Source organism: Eriocheir sinensis, chromosome 28, assembly GCF_024679095.1.
Source record: "Eriocheir sinensis breed Jianghai 21 chromosome 28, ASM2467909v1, whole genome shotgun sequence".
Lineage (NCBI taxonomy): Eukaryota > Metazoa > Arthropoda > Malacostraca > Decapoda > Varunidae > Eriocheir > Eriocheir sinensis.
Genome location: NC_066536.1, coordinates 13,915,374 through 13,938,177, shown reverse-complemented (window position 1 = coordinate 13,938,177; position 22,804 = coordinate 13,915,374). Strand labels below are relative to the sequence as shown.

Sequence of the window (22,804 nt, the reverse complement as noted above, 5' to 3'; positions counted from 1 at the left end):
CGGTGTGTTCGCCAGTCTGTGTGCACCCTTCCAATTAGTATTCATATCAGGAAAATAAACTACTCTGTAAGATAAAGCTGAGGTATAGACATGAGAAAATGACCAAATAAGGTTTGACAATTAAATTATTTCATTTTTTATAATTCAGCTTGCCTTCAGAATAGATTTTATTTTTTGGTCCTGACATGGGCATTACTTGCAGAGATGCGCACAGATTGGAGAACACACACGGCACGAGCCGTGTGTGTACGAGACGGTGACACCAGTATGAGACGGTGTGCAGCAGCCTCGCGTCACACTCACCCGATAAGGTAGAGCAGCGTGTCGACGTTGTTGACGCAGAGGCCCTGGCGGTCAGGTCGGAGCGAGACGGAGTCCCACAGGGCTGTGTTGTAGGCGATGGTTCGCCATTTCTTGCACACGAAGGCATTCTTGATGATCTCCTTGTGCGTCAGGTACGAGAAGATCCGCTGCAACACCTTGTCCGGCAGCTTGTCGATGGTCTGCGGCGGAAAGGCGAGGATTAGGCCGAGGCAAGTCACCCCCTTGGCAGCCCTAACGATGTGTCCAAAGAAGCTTCACTCTGGATAAGTCAGTACTCGTTATATAGCGAGTGTGATTAGCGTAGCGGTGCTTCAGTTAAACAATAAACACTCCAGTAAATAATGGCACAGTCAAGTGATTCATAATGTATGAAAAGGACTTTCAGTACTAAATAAATAAAAAAATCCTAGAAAATCTACGAGATAAAAAAATAAAAAATAAAGGACAACTACAGTAAGTAAATAATGATGCTGTTTTCAGAGTTTACTGCACCAAACAAAAGGGAAAAAAAGGAACATAATGTCTCAGTAAATCATAACGAAAGTTCAAAAAGAAGTTTCACGTACAAATCAATCTTTAAAAAAATATGACGTAACTATACTCACTAACAAACAAGAAACTACAGAGAGAGTGGCAAGGAAACAGTCAAATCAATAGTTCAGCACAACGACAAGCGTGTCAGAAGGAAGGCAAGAGAGGAGCGGGAAGATGAGGCAAGCGAGCGAAGTAGCGGCATTGGCGGCGACACGCGACGAGTGGGTGGGACAAACACCGTGCTGAAGCCCGAAGAGGTCTCATCGTCGAAGTCGGAGAAGAAGGCGGCGTCGGTGGTGAGCTGCGTCCACGCCTGCATCCCGCCGACCCGCTCAGACACACGCAAGACCTGACACTCACAACTTTATGGAGGCAGATTCTGTGTCTTGCTGTCCTGATCTTGATTCTTTATCTTTCTAACGTTTATTAATCTCAAGCTGATACACAGAACCTGACACTCGCAATCTTATGGAGGCAGATGCAGTTTCGTTCTTTTATCTTCCTATGTTTTTTTTCTATTTTCGTTTATTGAGTTTATACTTTTCCTTTGGCTTTTATGGTTTTCATGCTTAGCGGTCGTACATATATTCTTCCTTTTATATTCAACCTTTTGTGTGTATGTTATTGCAGTGTGTCCTTGCTATGTTTTATGTTCGAGTCTACGCTTTTTTGAGGTTATTGCTCTTATATTTATACTAGTACATTTGCCTTTTCGATTCTGTTCTTGTACCCTCTCTCCTTTTTGCAGTGTGTCCTTGCTATGTTTTATGTTTGAGTCTACGCTTTTAAGGTTACTGCTCTTATATTTCTACTGGTACATTTGTCTTTCCGTTTCTGTTCTTGTATCCTTCCCCTTTTTGTTTATCTTCATCAGTTTCACACGCCTGCACACACACAATGCTTACAGACGTGGTGGATGTGTAAACCCTGTGTTGGTATACGTAATAGTAAGGTCATTTATAAAGTTTCCAAAATGTCACCTCTACGTGTTTGCTCACTCGTCATTGCAGGAAGTGTGGATTCTGAGGATGCCGTCTGCGTTTCCTCTCGTTTATGTGCTTTTCCTGGGGTTTGAAAGTTATACGTTGCTACACCTTTAATTAACCTAACTAGCTGAATCTCTAAAAAAACGGATGCTGACTTTGCTTTCATATTATTATCCACTTATCATACATAGAGACGCCAATACACACACACACACACACACACACACACACACACACACATAAACACACACACACACACACACATATACATCCCAACCCCCAAAAGCACACTACCACCACCGCCACATCCACACACCTGCTCCGTTCCTGTCCTCTCCTCGCCTCTCCCCTCCTCGGCCCTGACTCACATGGGGCTAAATATACCCAGGTACACAGTGGCGTCTTGGCTGGGTCGCGCGAGGAACCTCCACCAATTCATCACCTTGCTTCAATTTTAAGATGCATTTTTATTAGTTCATGAGCGACATTTTGAGGTGGTGGGGGTTATTGCAGTCAGGTGTTACGTGTACCTCCCCCAGGGGACGGGACATAACCGCTGACTGATACTCGGTTCCCGTTCACTGTTGGTAGGGCAGGTTCACAAGTGTAAGTTCACTGCCAATCCGTCTCCACTTCGCCTGGGAATCGAAACCGGGATCTCTTGGTTGTGAGCCGAGCGCGCTAACCACCCTTCCCCCCCCCCCACACACACATACAGAGCGGTGTGTGTGTGTGTGTGTGTGTGTGTGTGTGTGTGTGTGTGTGTGTTAGAGAGTGTCGGCACTCCCATCAACAACAGCTGGCACTTTTGCTCGGCCTGGCTCACCGGCGCCTGACTGTGTGGGTGCATGACGGGGGAGGGGAGGGAGGAGGGAGCCTCGCTGAGGTTCCGGAGTGAAGGTGAAGGAGGAAGAGTCCATCAATCTGGGGCTGAGGGTGAAGGTATTGTGGGATGAGGGCAGGCAGCTCGGAACATAGGTGGATGAGGGGAACTTTGTGTCTGGGGCTAGCGAGGATGAGGCGGGTTGGGTGTGTTGGATCAGGGAAGTAAGGAAAGGTAAATCCGTAAGGTTGGTGAGATATGACTGTTTTTTTTCTTTCATCAAAGGACACGGCTCAAGGGCAACAAAAAGAGTACAAAAAAAAGCCCGCTACTCGCCGCTCCCATAAAAGATAAAAGTAAAGAGTAGCCAAAAGAGAGGTCAATTTTGGGTGGAGTTGAATTGTGAGTTGAAGGCAGTTAAGAATTGAGGTTAAGAAAGATGCGGACGGTTGAGTCTTTACATATGTACTTGAAAGTGAATGAGAGTAATTATAGAGATCTAGGGGCAAAGAAATGGAAGGAACTGGGTCTTTAAGTAATAGGAAGTGGGTGAGATTTGGTGGGTTGAAGGAAGTTAAGAATTGAGGTTAAGAAAGATGCGGACGGTTGACTCTTTACGTATGTACTTGAAAATGAATGAGTAATTATAGAGATCTAGGGGAAAGAAATGGAAGAAACTGGGTCTTTAGGTAATAGGAAATGGGTGAGATTAACAAGAGATTTAGGGTGAGGGAGATGAAGACAGCTGCGCCTCTCGTAATAGGAAATAGGCGACGATAATTATAGAAATCGAGGAGCGAAGAGATGAGAGACGCCGCATCTAGGAATCGAGGGTGAGGAGGTAGAGGGCGGGTTGACGATTACACAGCGAGATGGACAGGCAGACGAACGGATGCTGTGATGGGTGATTCGGTCGGGCGAGCCAACACAAACAGACCGTCTTCGGCAGCACAGCGCACCAACTTGTGGCCGAAAAACGCTCCTGGCACACTTATGCACATTTTAATATCACTCCCATGAACAACGCTGATAAAATGCTAACACTCATGCACATTTTGATATAACTCCCATGAACAACGCTGATAAAATGCTAACACTCATGCACATTTTGATATCACTCCCATGAACAACGCTGATAAAATGCTAACACTCATGCACATTTTGATATAACTCCCGTGAACAACGCTGATAAAATGCTAACACTCATGCACATTTTAATATCACTCCCATGAACAACGCTGATAAAATGCTAACACTCATGCACATTTTGATATAACTCCCATGAACAACGCTGATAAAATGCTAACACTCATGCACATTTTGATATAACTCCCATGAACAACGCTGATAAAATGCTAACACTCATGCACATTTTGATATCACTCCCATGAACAACGCTGATAAAATGCTAACACTCATGCACATTTTGATATAACTCCCATGAACAACGCTGATAAAATGCTAACACTCATGCACATTTTGATATCACTCCCATGAACAACGCTGATAAAATGCTAACACTCATGCACATTTTGATATCACTCCCATGAACAACGCTGATAAAATGCTAACACTCATGCACATTTTGATATCACTCCCATGAACAACGCTGATAAAATGCTAACACTCATGCACATTTTGATATAACTCCCATGAACAACGCTGATAAAATGCTAACACTCATGCACATTTTGATATAACTCCCATGAACAACGCTGATAAACTGCTGTGAAAAAGACCTATGTAATTTGTATGGGTGTGTGATATGAAGGTCTCGTGCAGAAGGTATAACATGCTCTGTAAACACCACTTCTATGACCTACTTCCCACCCCACCCCATCACCACCACTTCATTCTTCACCACCACCACAACCACCACCACCACCATTGCATCTTTAAACACTTTCTTTCCTCATCCATGTTTCCGCTTAGAGAAGTAAAAAAAGAGCCAGGGCAGACTTTTCTTTTCTCTGTTTTTGCTGTATTCATGAACTAGACAATCCATCCTCAGGTACACACTCAGAGGAGACAGAGACACGTCATTCTCCCCAGGCATTCACGTAACCAGGTCGTCCTCCACTTTTTCAACTTCAGGAATGGGTCGCCTCTTGTGTTCGTAGTATTCTCTGATGCCCTCACTTTTTTGGGGGGGTCAGAAAGCACAACCGTCCTTCGTATCTTAGGGCTCTTCACCGTTCTTCGCTCACAAAATTAACACTGCTATAATTAGGCTTTCTCAGGTGTTTTCGTAGAGGCAAACATAACGTACACTCTGTATATATATTTGGGTCATATCGGGTAACACAATGCCCTCCAACGTTTTAAGAGTCCACCGTGCTTGACTCAGAAAACAAGCAATGTTCTCCGTTATCTCAAGCGTCTCCAGTGTTCCGAGAGTGAGGGAGAGGAGGAAAGAACAGCACACAACGTCCCTCAACCTTCCTGGGCCAACAGTCACATTTCAGTCACTCCTCAGAAGTTATGGCGATGCTTCCGGAGTTGTGATTGACTCGTATAAACAATGAGCGCCAGAAAGGGAAAAAGTAGGAGGAGGGGGGAGCTAAAGGAGGAGGCTGAGCACACAACCGGCGTCCGTCTCTGGCATGAGAAGGGTTCGCGACTTAGCGGCTGCGGAGGAAGAACGGAACACTCAATCTAACGCCTCCTCACGCTTACTCACGCCACTTCACGCCTTCCCATGCATACCCAAGCCTCTGTCCCTCTTGTCTCCCTCCTCTACGCCTCCCCACGCCTCGTCCCTGCCCTCCCTCCGCCCTCACGCCTTCCGAGCAGCGGCGTGCCCACCAGCAAGTGCCCGACTGAGGAGGAGGCTCTTCGGCGCCCCCGCTCATCAGGACCAGAGAGTTTTTGTGCCTCCCTCACCTGATGGCCTGCCTCCTCCTCCTCCTCCTCCTCCTCCCCCCCGGCGTGGGTGTACAGAGCTCCCTGCCACCCTCACCAGCGCTCAACAGCCCCTCTCTCCCCTCTCTTCTTCGCCCCTGCCCTCCCCTACGCTCACCCCATGCAGCCTCCTCTTCCCTCCTCCTCCTCCCTCTTCCTCTTCCTCCTTTCCTCGCCCTCACAGTCACTTGGTTCTCCTCCGCTTCGATTCATCATCTTCTTGGCCTCGTTACCACTCGTCTTAGTCGTCGTGCGTTGCGTTATCTTGTCTTCTTCATCTTCATCATCGTCGTCGTCATCATTATTACTGCTTGCTTCCGTCATCGTGCACATCATCGTTATCTTTTCTTATTGTTGTTCCTGTTCTTTCTTCGTGGTTGTTGTTGTTGTTGTTGTTGTTGTTGTTGTTCTCCCTTTTCTTGTTCTTGTTCTTCTTGTTTGTCTTCTTCTTCTTCTTCTTCTGCATCTATATTTGTTTCCTTCTTCTTCTTCTTCTATATTTTTTCTTCCCTTCCTTTCCCTTCGTCTTTCCCTTCTTGGCGTTATCGCGTTTTCCTCCTCCATATACATATTTTTTTTCAATTTTCTTCTTAGTTTTATTGCAATCATCAATATTATAATTATTCATTCTCGTTCCCATCCTCTTCCTCGTTCTCTTCCTACTCCTCCTCCTCCTCCTCTTCCTCTTCGTCATCCACCCGCCCATCCGTCTATTTATTTGCCTCGCCTCGTCAGCTACTTGGAAGTCTCACGATGCCAGGAACAGACTCGTCACGTGAAGCTTTGAATGCTGATGGAGAGGGGGGAGGGGGGACGAAGAAGAACAAGAACAAGGAGAACACCAAGAACAAGAACAAAAACATGAACAGGAAAAACAAGAACAAGAGCAAGAAAAAAAATGAAAAAGAAGAAGTAGAAGAAGAAAAAGAAGAAGAAGAAGAACAACAACAACAACAACAACAACAACAACAACAACAACAACAACAACAACAACAACAACAACAACAACAACAACAAGATGAAGAAGAAGAAGAAGAAGAAGAAGAAGAAGAAGAAGAAGAAGAAGAGGAAGAAGCAGAAGAAGAATAGCCGTTGATCAACTCGCCTTTCCTCATCAGTATTTTTTTTCTTACAGTTTACGGCAGCAGCTCAAAAGGAAACAAACTAATAAACAAACAACAAGCAAAAAAACAACGTTAAAGTCCAAGTATCAGTGGATTCCTTTTGGTGAAGTTTACTGTTTTCACTCCTTCAGGCAAAACGGCTTTTAGATCGTCAGTAACTTTGTATGAAAATAACTTCGTCCCGGTGAGGAAAACAATGTGTAGTTTTGAAGCTGGTTTTCGTTTCGTGCATGATGATACAAATAGGTTTCTGCCGCACATGTTAGAACGCCTGCAACACCTGTGCCAACATCTGTGCAATGCCCCCCCGGATCTCGATGTTTGCAGGTGTTCATATTTTTGCGAAATATTTGTGGGACACTGTGGGAGTTCGTCACACAACAGGAAGCAATTTTGAAACATTCAGTACCTACGTGTGTTGTCAGTGCTGATTTACATTGTTGATTTTCTCTTATAAGATGTTTTTTTCCCATCATTGATATCTCTGGTTTATTGAGAAAAGGGGAAATGTAGAACCTGCCTCACCCCAGAACAAGAAGAAAAAAAGAATAAGAATAAGAACAATAACAACAATCGCTGAACTACAGTTATTTTCTTTAGGATCCTGCCCGCTATTGGTGTCACGCTCTGAGTCTGTAGTTTTAGTTTAGAAGGAGAAGGATGGAGGGGGCAGGGGTGGTGTTTGCAAGGGCCTAGTTTGGGATGAGGGGGGTGGGGGGGCGTAATGCATGTGCAGATCAATGACCTCCCCCCCTCCCCCCCCCACACACACACACAAACACACACACACCTGCTGACCCGCCGCTGCCGATGCTACTGCCGGCGACACAGCTGTTACGAGACACGGGCTGGGGTAATGTGTTTGTCCCCCCTCTCTCCCTGCACTCTCCGCCTCATTTCACTTCCTTTCAACCTCTCTAACTTTGCAAATTCACGTAAAATTCTCTCTCTCTCTCTCTCTCTCTCTCTCTCTCTCTCTCTCTCTCTCTCTCTCTCTCTCTCTCTCTCTCTCTCTCTCTCTCTCTCTCTCTCTCTCTCTCTCTCTCTCTCTCTCTCTCTCTCTCTCTCTCTCTCTCTCTCTCTCTCTCTCTCTCTCTCTCTCTCTCTCTCTCTCTCTCTCTCTCTCTCTCTCTCTCTCTCTCTCTCTCTCTCTCTCTCCCATGCCCCATCTTCTCTCTCTCTCTCTCTCTCTCTCTCTCTCTCTCTCTCTCCCTCAACTTTCACCACCTCGTGTCTCCAAAGCATACTGTGTGACCTACAAGGAAGGCTCCCACTTAGTTCTTCGTATCTTTAGCTCAGCCTTGACCCACTCTCATCCCCGTTTTCGTTCCTCAGCTATAATTTATTCTTCCCTTTTTATCACTCAGAGGTTTTCAGTTTATACCACTTACCGAAACCTTTAAATATTCTGTGATTCCATAAACTAAGGATCCGTGGACCATATTCCTCAACGCTTCGCCGCTCACACACTCACATTTGATAAGGTCTTTGTAGGGGTTTGGGGCATTTCCAGAGGCAGTTTAATGACCCTGGTGGTAGTTTGACCCTTCTTCTGTACCCTAAACCTAAAACAACACTCATGAGAACCCAGTTGACCTCGTTTTTGGCCTTTGGAAATAGTTGATATGAGAGGCGGAATCGTTTGAGCATACCGACTCATGTTTGTTACTCACTCCTTCTCATATACAACCTTTCGTTTTCTTTTTGACCCTTCATCTGTACCCTGAACCTAAAAAAACACTCATGAGAACCCGATTGACCTCCTTTTTGGCCCTTGGAAATAGTTGATGTGAGACGCGGAAGCGTATGAGAATGCTGATCCATATTACCCGCTCCTTCTCATATATAACATTTCTTTTTCTTTTATTTTTTATCACCCAGAGGTTTTTAATTCATTCCACTTACCGGAGCCGACCCATGTTTGTTACTCGCTCCATATACAACCTTTCTTTTTCTTTAATTTTTATCACTCAGAGGTTTTTAATTCATTCCACTTACCGGAGCCTTTGAATTTTATGAGATACAACAAACCAAGGATCCATATTACCCGGTTCTTCTTCCCATCTTAATCCTTCCCTCTCTCTGTCCCTCTTTCTTGCTCCTTCGCCTCTCCATCCTTTCCTCCTTCCGTCCCTCTCTCTCCTTCCCACTTATGCTCCATTCACGGCTTATTATTGAATCCCCCGGTAGCTACTCTCACGGTCAACTCCTTCCCTTGACCCCACCACCAACTCCTGCTCTACCACCTCCCTGTCCTAACTCCCTCTCTTAGGCAACCTTCTTATGGGGTTACGTGAACTTTGGGTCCCTGCTTGTCCTCTAAGATTATGACACAGCATCCACGCGAGACCCAGCATCTCCTCCTTCCTCTCTGGCTACTTAATATATGTGTGACTTCTTTTTCTTTTGGCATCTGCTCCCTTTCCTCATTCTCGTTGTATATGCCCTTTACCATCCATCCTCTTGTGAAAACTCTCTTTATTATCTATTTCTGTGCCCTCTCTCCTCTTTTGACGCCTCTTGTGCCTCCTCTTTGCATCATCTCCCCTGCTAGTGCTTAACTGATTTTCCTTTTGGTTATTTTAATGTGCTATCTTTCTTCTTTTAACTTGTCTTCCTCCTCCTCCTCCTCCTCCTCCTCTTTCACCTCTCATTGCCACTTACTGCTTTGGTACCCGTCCTCTCTTTCCTTTCTGCCATTTTCATTTTTCACTCTATCACCTCTTCCCTTCCTTTAGCATATCTGTATCTCATTTATTGTCGTCTCTCTCTCTCTCTCTCTCTCTCTCTCTCTCTCTCTCTCTCTCTCTCTCTCTCTCTCTCTCTCTCTCTCTCTCTCTCTCTCTCTCTCTCTCTCTCTCTCTCTCTCTCTCTCTCTCTCTCTCTCTCTCTCTCTCTCTCTCTGCCATCTGCCACCTCTTCTTTATATCTCCTTTATCCTTATCCATCTAGTTCTACTTTTTTTTTTTACTTCTCCTTATCTGATTCTATTACCTATTCCTCCTCCTCCTCCTCTTCCTCCTCCTCTACCTTCCTGGCACCATCTCCTCCTCCCCTCTCCTCTTCTCCCCTCCCCTTCCCCTTCCTCCATCTTATCATTCCCTCCTTCAGTTAAGCATTCCTCACACCCTGCAGAATTACTACAAACGTAAAATGTCGCCACGCCTCTCTCTCTCTCTCTCTCTCTCTCTCTCTCTCTCTCTCTCTCTCTCTCTCTCTCTCTCTCTCTCTCTCGCTGACAGACATATGACCCCAATAATTTAAGGAAACTGTTCCCCATAGATGCTGTTCTCTCATAACTATAGGAAAACAGATAGATAAATAGATATATAGATGGATAGATAGATAGATATAGATAGACAGACAGACTCAGGAAACGGAAACCTACTCCAGAAACTAAGGAATAACTGTTGAAAACCAAACTGCTTTACCAAACAAACAAATTGTACTCCTCGATCGTTTCAGCGCGGTACTGGACTCTCACCCCAGCGATAAAGGTTTGCAAATAGTCTAGCAGCAGCGTTTTCTTCGAGCTCTCCGTTGAGTGCTCGCATGTCCGCCCAGTTTAGGAATACACCACCACCGACCGCCCTTGTCCTCCTCTCCTCTCCACCACTACCACCTGCAGCGCCGTCACCACCACCACCGCCAGCGCCACCAACAGCTATTTCTGGCGGCGGCTGGCTGGCTGGCTGGCTCTCTCCTTGGCCCTCCTCTCCTTCTCCTTCCCTTCTTCCCACCGTGACGTGAGTACTCGACAAAGCAAGCTATGGCAACGCCCCTCTAGCGGCTATTACAGAAAAGTTGTCGATGGGATAATATGAGCAACAGTTTCCGTTTCATTTTAGCTTCGAAATTACTATGCAGACAGTGTTGAGAAGCCCACTTTCTCAAACATTCTAGGGCTTACACACCCACATTTAATAAGGCTTTCGTAGAGACTGTTGTGGGCATTTTTGGGGGGTAGTTTCATGAGACTAGTGATAGTTTGACAAGGCTTCTGCACCATGAATGTGAAAAAAACTCATTAAAATCCGATTAATCTTCTTTGTAGCCTTTGGAAATTTGTTTTATGAGAGTCGTAAATGTCTGAGAATACGGGCCTTACATTTTGATAGTAATAACAGAACTTAAAGGACAGAGGGATGAATGGAGGGAGAAGTTGAGGGCGAAGTAGAAAGGAGGATGCATAGAGGCAGGAATTAAGAGGAGGGAAGGATGGAGAGGCAAACATTTATAAATATGGAATAGTAGAATAGGTAGGCATGGGATGGTACTCTGAGTTTCCTGAATGAGCTAGATGTATCATGATTCCTAATGTATACAGAATGGGTTGGAAAACATCATTGACGTACAGAGGAATGACAGTGTGTGTGTGTGTGTGTGTGTGTGTGTGTGTGTGTGTGTGTGTGTGTGTCAGGGAGGTACGGGATGGGCGATGTCTTAACAGGAGATGAACTAAGAGAGAGAGACGTGATGAAACAGGACAGGGGAAAACCATATCGCGCACGCGCGTGTGTGTGTGTGTGTGTGTGTGTGTGATGATAACGGTTAGCAAAGAGCATACACACACACACACACACACACACACACACACACACACACACGAAAACAAAAACAAAAACATACATTCATCCTCTCTTAGATAAATAAATAAACAGATTAACAAACAAACAAACAAACACACAAACACTGATCCTCGTGAAAATTAATAAAAATAAATTTGTACATAACTTCCTTAGAGAATGAACCCACGTTTCGGACGACCTTCTCTCTCTCTCTCTCTCTCTCTCTCTCTCTCTCTCTCTCTCTCTCTCTCTCTCTCTCTCTCTCAGAGAGAGAGAGAGAGAGAGAGAGAGAGAGAGAGAGGGGGGGGGGGGTGAGGGGGTGAAAAGCAGTGGAGACTCGCCAAAACTAGAGAGAAAGGAGCAAGGGCACAGTTTCTTATAAGTGTGTGTGTATGTGTGTGTGTGTGTGTGTGTGCGCGTGTGACAGTCATTTGTTTCCTTTGAATGTCGTCCATGTTGGTTGTTCACACTTGCTTATTTTTAAACTCATTATTCTTTAAGCGTTAGCGTGTGTGTGTGTGTGTGTGTGTGTGTGTGGCCAGGTTGTATTACTCTTGAAACTCATTAATCCTTGAATGCGGAAAGTTTTCTCTTGTGTAATCGTGTAGCTATATTAGTCATCGCTCTATCGGACTAAACTTTTTTCTCTCCCTTTGTTAAGTACTCTTTTTTTTCTAACTGCCTCACATCTTTGCTTGAATCAGTGCACGTATTTTGTCCTTTATTAGCTCTGTGGTTTCTGGTGCTTACGTACGAGGACTTTCTTTTCTTTTATACGGAGAGGATAAATCGCGGGTGAGTTGATGTGAAAAAAAGACTGCCTGATTTTTCGGTGAAGCAAAGGGACCAGTCGGTGTTGCCCTCTTGTTACTCACACAAAAATATGCATAGAGATGAAGATACAACCCAAGCAACACTACCACCAGGGTCATAAAACTACTACTGGAAATGCCCACAACTCCTAAGCCTTGTCAAATATGTGTTCTTGGGCTGCGATTTGTCTTGTAATACGACCCATATGTATCTGTTCTTTTGGCTCCTTTTAGTTCGCCTGATATCACTCGGTTTTACGTTTATGTTATCAAGGAAAGGAATTCAAAGGTACCAATCAACACGGGAAGAAAACTTGGACTCCATTCTTAAGTAACTGTTCTGGGGGCGTATTTTCAGACAGATCGGCGCCCTAAAACACGCATTTGACAAGGCTTTCGTAGGGGTTTGGGGCATTTCCAGAGTTGCTTTTATGACCCTGCTGGTAGTTTGACTCTTCTTCTGTACTTTGAACCTAAAAATGCCCTCATGAGAACCGGATTAATCTCCTGTTTGACCTTTGGAAATAGATGATGTGATCGGCGCCCTAAAACACATATTTGACAAGGCTTTCGTAGGGGTTTGGGGCATTTCCAGAGTTACTTTTATGACCCTGCTGGTAGTTTGACCCTTCTTCTGTACTCTGAACCTAAAAAAAAACTCATGAGAACCGGATTAAACTCCTTTTTGACCTTTGGAAATGGATGATGTGAGAGGTGGAAGCGTCTGAAAATACCGACACTGCTCACTTCTGGTTTGCCTAATAGCACTCGGTTATAAGGCCGTGCTTTCAAACGTATCAGCCCTCGATTCGCCTGTTTAAAAAGCCTCTCGTGGAAGTTCCTGGGATTTTCATGGACTGAGTTGTAATATAGCGATAGTTTTACACGACTTCTGCACCATGAACGGAAAAATCACCCATAAAAACCCGGTTGACCTTCACACTGCCCTTGAAAAATAGTCGTAATGGGAACCCGATACGTTTAAGAATATAGACCTTCCTCTCATGTTACACGGAAAAGGAATTATAGTGAGGATACAAGCCAAGCGAAGCGACTCGGGAGAAACTTTTACTATCCCTTCGGCTGTTTTGTTTCCCTTTGGTCTGCCTGTGAAAAGCTTGGAGGAAAAAAGCCTCTCGTGGAAGTTCCTGGGATTTTCATGGACTGAGTTGTAATCCTAGCGATAGTTTAACACGGCTTCTGCACCATGAACGGAAAAATCATCCATGAAAACCCGGTTAATCTTCACAATGGCCTTGAAAAATAGTCGTATTGGGAGCCTGATACGTTTAAGAATAGGGACCGTTTTCTAATGTTACATAGAATAGGAATTAAAGTGAGGATACAAGCCAAGCGAAGCGACACGGGAAAAAACTTACACTATCCCTTCATCTGTTTTGTTTCCCTCTGGTCTGCCTGTGAAAAGCTTGGTAAAAAAGTCACGCCCTTCTGCTCATACTCACCGTCTTGAGTTTCCTGGCGCTCCCTTCATGCTCCACGATCTCGGTGGCTCCCTGTACCACAAGGCCCCACGACTCCATGGCGACCATCACAAGACGCCGCCACCACCACCACTATCACCACTTCGAAACCCGCTCACCGTCACCCTCACTGCTTTGTCCTGCCACCACGATCACTACCTCTTCTCACCACCACCTCACACCGCCACCATCACCATTACGTTAACGCCCCGGCACCACTATCACCATGCCCTTCTTTCCCTTTCTGTCTCTTATTCCTCGCTCCGTGCCTCGTCCTCGTCGTCACCGCTTCAGGGTTACGGTGGTGCTCCTGTGAGTCTTTCTGTCCCTAGGTGGCGCTGTACTCGGGTCTCTGTGGGGTGTCTCGCTTTTTTTCTTTCCTGGGTGAGTTTTAGGATGGCCGTGTGTTACTTACTGAAGACAGGTATGCTGCTCGCTTGCTTTTTTCATTTGTTTTCCTTTGATGTGTGTGTGCCAACGGCTTTATCAGTTTTCTTTATTTAATTTGTATGTCTAATCGCGAGTGTTGTTCTTCGTGATTATACAAGGATTAAAAGGTTCACAGCATCTCACCTCTGAATAGCACGTACGGTTTACTTATCTCAGCTTGTTTACTAGTTGGTTTGTCTGTTGATTTATTTATGTATTTATTGTTTTGTTTATTTATCTATTCGAGTGTAGGATGTCGTTAAGAATTTATGGAATTTTCACGTCCTCGTCTTTGGTGTAGGGAATAAAAAAGCTTATTTACAGTGATGAGCAAGCTAGAGTTTACATTTTTCTTGTTGCAATAAACCAAGTCATATAAGGCGAAGCGCGTGTGTCTCGGGAAGGAAATCCGTGTATATATTTATTAACTCAGCTCTCTTAAGGGGAACTAAAAGCATTATAACAACCCATAGATTATTGCTTTCGCTCTCCTTTGAAGTGACGTGTGGGAGGCGGGCTAATTTCCTCCCTTCAGGTTTGCCTCCACGACCTTTACTGCGCCGCTCTTTGTCATGAATTTGGTTGTATTATTTTTGCCAGACGGAGGAAGCCAGCCAGTAACGTTGGCGCCTAATCGTGACTCCCCCGCACACCATGACTAAGGAAAAGTGCAGACAAGAAATAATTACCGAACTCAGACTCTCAACGTACATTCCTAGTCAATGTGACCCCCTGAACAGCAATGCGATTATTATATTATTTTTTCTCAGACAGGAACTCAGCCAATCACGTAGGCGTCTAATCGTGACTCAATGTGACCCCCTGAACAGCAATGCGATTATTATATTATTTTTTCTCAGACAGGAACTCAGCCAATCACGTAGGCGTCTAATCGTGACTCCCTGTACACCATCACTAAAGAAAACTTCCAACAAAAAAGTAATTATCGAACTCAATTTCTTACACTCGAACAGTGAATGCGTAAATAGGTCAACAGGTAAATTAACTAAGAAAGAAAGAGATATATGGATAAGTAAACAAATAAAACTTAGATTCCTAGCCGACGAAACCCCCCTGGCCAGGAATGCGATTACCCTTCTTTACTAAATCCTTCCCTGAGTAGATCAATTTGCTATTCACAATTACACTTCCCAAACAGATTATATCCTAGGTAACCGTACGTGCTATTCAGAGGTGAGATGCTGTGAACCTTTTAATCCTTTTATAATCACGAAGAACAACACTCGAAATTAGACATACAAATTCACCTCTCTAACAGATTATTTCCTAGGTAGTCGGGTTTGCTATTCATGAGATGCTTTATTCCTTTTGCACTCGTCTTTCATATGCACAGACAACAGCATCAGCGATAAGACACCAAAAACACACGAAAAAAGTCCCCCTAGTCATTCGAGCACTTGGATATCCTTCCCGAGACACCTACAACACAACACAACACAGCACAACACCACCACCACACACCAGGGCACAGCAGAACCACTATCACACACCACCAGTGCACAGTAACCACCCGCAGCGCGCCGACACCACCACCAGGGACGCACCGCAAGTGACACACACACATACACGGGCGGCGGCAACGAGTCCCAACACCTGCCGTGGGGCCTATTGTTAGTTCCTGTGCGCTAGTGTAAATAGATCCAGGGGCGAGGAGATGCCGGCGCGCGAAAAATTACCTTACGAGCCAAAGCGGGGATGTACTTGTCGTTGCCCCAAAAAAGTTTCACCGCAGAAAATAACGAGAGAATGAACGAAAATTAGAGAGCACGGACCCTATAATAACCGCAAATGGCGTGTGTTTTTAGTTTTTGTATCCTTTAATATTCACAGTTACCCCCCCAAAAGTTTCACTACCTACTACGTAGAGAATGAACGAAAATTAGAGAGAATGGACCTTTTAATAACTGCAAAGGATGTATTTTTTAGTTGTTTTCGTAGTTTCTTAATGTTTAGAATTGCCCCTTCCTCCCCAAAAAAGAGTTTCAGTACTTCATGAAAAATAGATTACGCAGAGAATGAGCAAAAACTAAGGAGAATGACCCTTATACTAACTGCAATGGGCGTGTGTTTTAGTCAGTTTTCGTATATCAGTGTTTTGGGGGTAGCTAATACTTTTTTCGACGAGGCTGCAGGGTTGGACCGGGCTGTGTGGGGCGGCTTTGATGACGATAACAAGGAGCCGCCGTGGGTTGGTGACTCGACGCTATTTAAATGTTCATCTGCTTAGAGACGGTGAAGGCGAGTGAGTCATGACGGCGGTGGGAATGTACAGGAAAGATTAATGATGTGTGATAAGGATAGTGTTTGATGTCTTGCAAAGGATGGAAAAAGGGGGACTCGGGCACAAATAAGAGAGTTAAGTAATGTATAAGTTAGAGGATGGGGCGTGAGGGAGTGGGTGATTCATGGGTGATAATGTCCTCTTAATTTAGGGGTCTAGCGGAGGGTAAAAAGATAATTCCTCAAAGATAAGAACTCGGAATAGACTGCGCTCCCCCTTTTTTGCCAGCGAGACATGCAAGAATAGGTTAAGTAAGAGTACCTGTATTATTATGGTATCCTACGAAAGAGGTTAAGAATTAGGAATATAAGAAAGACCACAGCGAGATTAAAAAAAGAGGGAAGGGAATAGGAGAAGTAATACCCTTTTTATCGCATGGTATTCTATGGAAGGAGTTAAAAAAAGAATAAAAGAAAAACTGCAAGAATAAAAAAAAAGGACGATAGTGTTTTTAGACCGAGTTATCGATGAGATGTATGAAGAGAGGGGAAGGAATGTTGAGGTAAGCAAGGTGTGTGAGGGGAAAGGAAGGGAAGGGAAGGGAGAGGGAGAGGTTGAGGCAGGTTGGATATATTAAAAGGAAGGGAAGGGATGGAATGGGGACGTTGATGTAAGTTGGCTATATGACCGAAAGGAAGGGAAGGGAAGGGAAGGGATGGGGATGTTGATGCAGGTTGAATATCTGATAGTAAGGGAAGGGAAGAAATTTGGGGTGTTTAGGTAGGCAAGGTGTACGAAGGGAAGGGAAGGAAAGGGAAGGGAAGGAAAAGGAAGGAAAGGGAAGGGAAGGAAAGGGGGTGTTGAGGCAGGTTGGATGTATGAGAGGAAAGCAAGGGAAGAGAAAAGAAGAAAAGGTATGGGAGGTGTTGAGATGAGACTAGTGTGCAAGGGGAAGGGAAGGGAAGAGATGGGGGATGGATTGGGGCAGGGCGGCAGGTTAGCTGTGTGATGGGGAGGGATGGGGGTGTAGAGGCAGGGTGGGTGTGCAAGGGGAAAGAAGGGAAGGGAAGGGAAGAGGGGAGGGGGCAAGCTGAGTCTGTGAGAGAAAGGAAAACGGACAGAGGGTCTGGGAATCTGTGTTGTGTAGGATCATATAGAAAGATTTTTGCACCTAGAGCGGGGTTTGTGTGGAGGCTTTCAAGGTCGAGTCAGCCCAAGGAAGCAACAGGTCACACTCCTTTCTTGCTGCGCTGGCTGGTAAATAACGGCAGCTTTAAAACCCCGGAAATGGTGAGGCATATCCTACCGGCGTAAAGATTAAGAAGTCTCCCCTGTAAAACTGCCGAAGAGAAAGAAAGCGGCGACGTGCGCATTAGAGTCATGTTTAATCATCAGCAGCAATGGCAAGCAGTAACATTAGGAGAGTCAACAACAGCCATTATATTCACAAACACAACTACTACCAACAACAGCACTCAACATCGATAAAGAGGTGGACGGCGAAAAACACATTCAACCATGCACCCATCCTCCCACGATTCTTCCACCCATTCATTCATCCAGTCATCCATTTGTTAGTCTCGTCATCCACACACACATAGACGGTCATCCATCCAGTCAGGCACTCATCCACTTGTTCGTTCCGCCATGCATACACACACACACACACACACACACACACACAGACGTCCACCTATCCACTCATACATTCACCCCTTTGTTAGTCTCGCCAACAGACAGACGAAGCAGACACGAAGCGAATGCAGCAGTACCGTGCGTGACCGTCTGTAGGAGGAGGAGGGGGAGCTGAAGGGGTCGTCATCGGACCTGGCGTAGGAGGAGGCTAGGCAGTGCAGGTCCGTCGGCAGCGTGTCCCACATGGACTTCCGGCGCGAGAAATCCATCGTAGCGAATGTCACCACAGTTGTTGTATTATTTTTTCTGCTCACTGGGTAACAATTGGTCTCTACACAACTTGCATAGCTTTTTGTTCCTTATTAGTTATTTTACTTTACGCATTTCAATTTGTAGAACTTGCATCACACTCATTCATAACTTTACGTCCAAGGTAATGAAATTCTTTATCATGTTAGTATATGACAATTTTCAGGTCGCCAATTTCTCAAACGCACTCATTACCAAAAGTTATCGCGTCAAGATTTCTAAACTTTTTTTTACGTACGTTTTCGCTTCAACATGTATTGAAATTCATCCCATGATCCAAATGTTCCCTCGCATGCAGTAAAGCTCACTAGATATTGTTATTGAATACGAGTAACTTTTAACTTTAAGGCAAGAGACTTGTTTTCTGCATGTTTTTTTTTTTCTATTAGCAGGTTGTCGCGTTCACCAACTGAACAAAAAAACTCATGTAATCATGCTTTCCTTGTTTGCTTTTCACTCCTTGAATCGTCTGGAAAACAGACATGTAACTCGCCACTAGTTACTGGGTTACTGTTTCATGTAATGGCTGTTCAGAGTCTTAGAGCGGTAGGTCACGCGGGTGCTGGAGGCTGTGGTGTGACTGGCACTCTGGCAGTGGGTCGCGGCGCCCCGTCACACCCTCACATCCCCCCCGCCTCTGCCCTTCTCGCCGGGAAGTATTAATCGACGTTAAGAATTTCCGACACTCTCTGATTCTTCTGTCGTGACTCGGCAATACTCGGGAGTGATGCTAATTCAGGCCTTGCATCAGTCCACGTGCTGGTTCATGCATTAGTTTCAGTCACAAAAAATGACACATGTCGAGGTCCATTTGAACCCAGACCATGCACTCAGACGGTATGACTGGTCACCCCGATACCACCACCACTATCTCCACCCCCGCCACCGTTGTCTCTACTACCTCACTGTCGAGCAGGACCTGTGTGGCCCACTGAGGCGGAGGCACTGCAGGAGCCCGGCGCGCGGGACCTGTCAGCGGCATCATCAACACAACGAGCAAAAACAATATTGTTCTTCCCGTCCATTTACAGAGCAGACTCCCGTGATGAGCCGGCCAACTTAGGATTGATCTGCCAGGCTAAAATACAAACGCTTGCCTAGGGCTCGGGAGACTTGTTTGAGGTGGTGGAGCGCCTGGTGACTAGTGTAGGCTTGTATTTCAGGCTCGTGCATGGGGGCGGATGCGGTTGTCAGTCTGAGGAGCCGTGGAGTCGTGACCCGGCTTTGTAGAGGGGGTATGGGGTCTGGCGAAGGGTGAGGCTGACGAAGAAGTTAGAAAGGTTTGAGACTCGAGCAAACCGGCTGACGGATAAAGGAAGCAAAGGTTATTGAAGAATCATAACCGTAACTACAAGAACCTGAAATAAGAGTTGGTCATTCTCTTCTCTGCAGAACTCATGTCCGTTTCAAATAACAGTCGGGTTGCACCAGTTCGAGAGTGGAGAGCTGGCCGTCAATCGGAGGGCAGTACTTTAGCTACAGGACGCCGAGGTGCCAGTAGCCTGTTCCTACCACCCCTCGCCTTCACTGATAGGGGCGCTGGTGGAGGAACAAAGAAGACTGGAGGGAGTGTTCCGCATCTGGTGTAGTGATGGAACAGAAGGGATGGACGAGAAGAACACAGAGGCACAACGGTCACACCACAGCCTCGATCACAGGAGGCCTCGGCAGATCCTCGCACCACTCGCCTCCCCTGTTAACTAGCAAGGCCCGCCGCTGCTCCGACCGCTCGAAAAGGCGAAGTTTGTTTATGTCGCGCCCCTCGCTCACTCACTCGCCCTCGCGCCCTCCCGTCCACCCCCTCCCTCCCGCCCTCCCACATTAGCGTTATCAGCAGCGACTTGTGCCCTCCCAAAATACTCCGTGGAGGCGTAAGGGAGAGTCGATAAAAAATCAAGATTGTAGCTAAAACCAGTGGGGTGAGTGGTGGTGGTGGTGGAGGTATCGGCTAGGGGGGCGGGAACAGGAGAGGGAGGGGAGGCATCTGTTTGGGGTGAGAAGATGCGGGAATGTGGAATCTGTTGGGATGGGAATTGGGAGTGGGTGGAAGGGGAAGGCGTATGGGGGTGAGGAAGGGTGGGTGAGGGGATCATCTGGAAACTGGAAATGGGTGGGAGGAGAGGAGACCACGACTGGGGTGTTGGGAGGGGGAAGTGGGGAGCAAGGCAGAGGGGAAGGTAGGCTACGTGGTCGAGTTAGACTTACTCATTCATCACTTACCTTTTATATCTGGGTCGCCCTAATGAAGTTCCAGGATGAATACAGTTATAATAATATCGACTCGAGACTAACACAACAAGAATTTTCACTAGCGTGCACATTTTTTCTTATTTTCATTAGTAAATTGCGTGGTAGAATAATCAAACATGTCCGCCCACTTATAACCCTAATCAATTAATGGCAGCCACTCAGCTCATGACTCAATAAATCAATCCATAAATCAGGTAATTAACGATAAACTATAAAGCCGTGGCGGTGCTGAAAAGGTGGAGCATCTTTTAAACATTCACCTTGCTCTACACATCTGTCTCATATTCCTTCGGTCGTTCTCGTCGGTGCCCAGCAAGGAGGAAAAGCGGGTTGTAAATAACGAGAATATCCGCCTCACCTTTCCTCAGGCTCCGCTACCTGCCAGTGCCAGGTGTATACAGGGCGTGAGGTCAGTCAGGTGTGTTTATGTTGATTGCCGATGAGGGATATTTTCAGTGTAATTCCTTTCACATTCCATTAAAAAAAATCTTTCACATGTTATTTCGAGGACAGTGGCTCTGGCAGGAGTGTTTAGATGCAGTGTATGTGTGATGTGCTCGTGTTATCTGCTGCAGCAATAGTTTCTTCAATATTGTGGTGCCTAACAAAGGTGTGTGACCCTACTCAGTGTGAAGGGCGTACCTATATTTGGATAGGTTACCGAGAAATATTTGGAATACCTTTGTCAATGATGGCCTTCTTTGTGCTTATGGCGAATCAAATACAAATTCAAAGTGAAAACCATTGTGTATTGATGTGTACGTAGCGCATGCGAGACAGCAATATTTGTAATCGCTCCGCTCATGATTGGAATGGCTTTCTCTACGGTATTGGCGTGACGGGTACTTGGCAGAGGTGTGAGCACGGGCCGGTGGTGGTGGTGGTGGTAGTGGTGGTGGAGGTGATGGTGGTGGTGGTCCTTGTGGCACAGATACGCTTGGTTCACTTCCTTCCTTACTCGTGTCTATTTTTCCTGCCTCTCTTCAAAGACGCTTCGTGTAAACTTCCCCTCCCGCGGCGGCCCCCCTCGGTCTCTTTTCTCATCCGCCGAAGATTCCTCACTTGTTTAAAGAATCGGTACACAGGGGGAGCGACGACCTAGCCCTTGCTCCTGCCCTGTACTTCCTTGCTCGCCGACGGAAGACACCTCACTTATTCAGACGAGAGGGAGTGACGACCTAGACCTTGCTCCTGCCCTGTACTTCCTTACCTGCTGAAGACTCCTCACTTGTTCAAAAGAGGAGGAACGACGACCCTGCCCTTGCTCCTTCCCTGTACTTCCTAATACCTAAGACTCCACACTTGTTTAGGGGAGGAATAACGACTCTCCCCTTGCTCCCACCCTGTACTTCCTTACTTGCCGAAGACTCCTCACTTGGTCAGAGGAGGAGGAGCGGCGACTGTTCTTGCCCCAAAATTGGTCTTGTATCATTTTCCCTGTCCAGTTTTACCCCCTTCTGTTTCTTAGTCCAGTGTTCTTGAAACTTTTTTCCGCCTTCTGGTATCTATTGTTATCTGCTTGTGAGGAAATGGAGGCCCTGTGAATATGCTTTATGTCATGACCTTTACCACCCTGCCTGTCCTGTTATACCTCTACGTCTTCCCATCCTTAAGCCTTCTGCTCCCAAAGCCCTTAAAGCCTCAATTTTTATTTATATATTTGTACTCTACCTTACCTCAAGTTCTATACCTCGAACCTGTGGATATGTATATGTCTGAGTACTCTAATCTTCAAAGGCTGCCTGTTTCGCTGTGTGTGTGTGTGTGTGTGTGTGTGTGTGTGTGTGTGTTGTCTCATCAGCCTAGCAACGCGTCTCTTCTTACATCAGAGTTGGGCGGGAGGAAAAGGAGGAAGGCTTTCGATGATATGTGAAGGGAGGAGAGGAGGAGGAGAAGGAGGGGGAAACGAAGAAGCTCAGTGACAGGAAGAGGAAACACGGAAGCCTCAGCCACCGCCCTTGATAGATATCTGATGTTCCTCCTTATTCATTACCATTTCCGCTTTCCCTCCCTCCCTCTCTTCTTGATCACACGCCGCCACACAACACCACAACCACCATCACGCATCACCACAAACCTCAGCATCACCATATCACCACGCCCATCACCCCCCCCCCCCCACACACACACATATTCGTAGGAAGGATTGTACGAACGAGCGAAATGATTGATATGAAGTGTAAAAAAATAAGTGTATAAATAAATAAGGAAATAAAGAAGAGAAAAAACGGTAAAAGGAAAAGCACAGAAAGAATGATAGATCGAAAAAAATATGTGAAAAGAGGAAGAGAAAAAGAATCACAATAAAGAGAAAAGAATAAAAAAGAAATAATGAAATAGCTGCGAGATTTGCCCCTCAGCTTCTCCTTCTCCCATATTCTTCTTT

General features: G+C 45.8%; 1 protein-coding gene across 8 annotated transcripts in view; it reads right to left on the bottom strand.

The window, feature by feature from the left end:
* LOC127004596 (F-box/LRR-repeat protein 7-like) overlaps window positions 1–22,804 on the bottom strand; it is a 63,788-nt gene that overhangs the window by 8,338 nt on the left and 32,646 nt on the right. For 2 of the 8 annotated variants that reach the window (XM_050872493.1, XM_050872485.1), the window contains exon 2: window positions 304–503. In XM_050872493.1, coding sequence (XP_050728450.1) covers window positions 304–503 — 200 coding nt within the window. Of the gene's footprint in view, window positions 1–303; window positions 504–1,096; window positions 1,317–13,535; window positions 14,082–15,464; window positions 15,631–17,996; window positions 18,146–22,804 lie in introns of those variants that run through there. The other 6 variants (XM_050872487.1, XM_050872489.1, XM_050872491.1 and 3 more) reach the window with 6 other exon arrangements.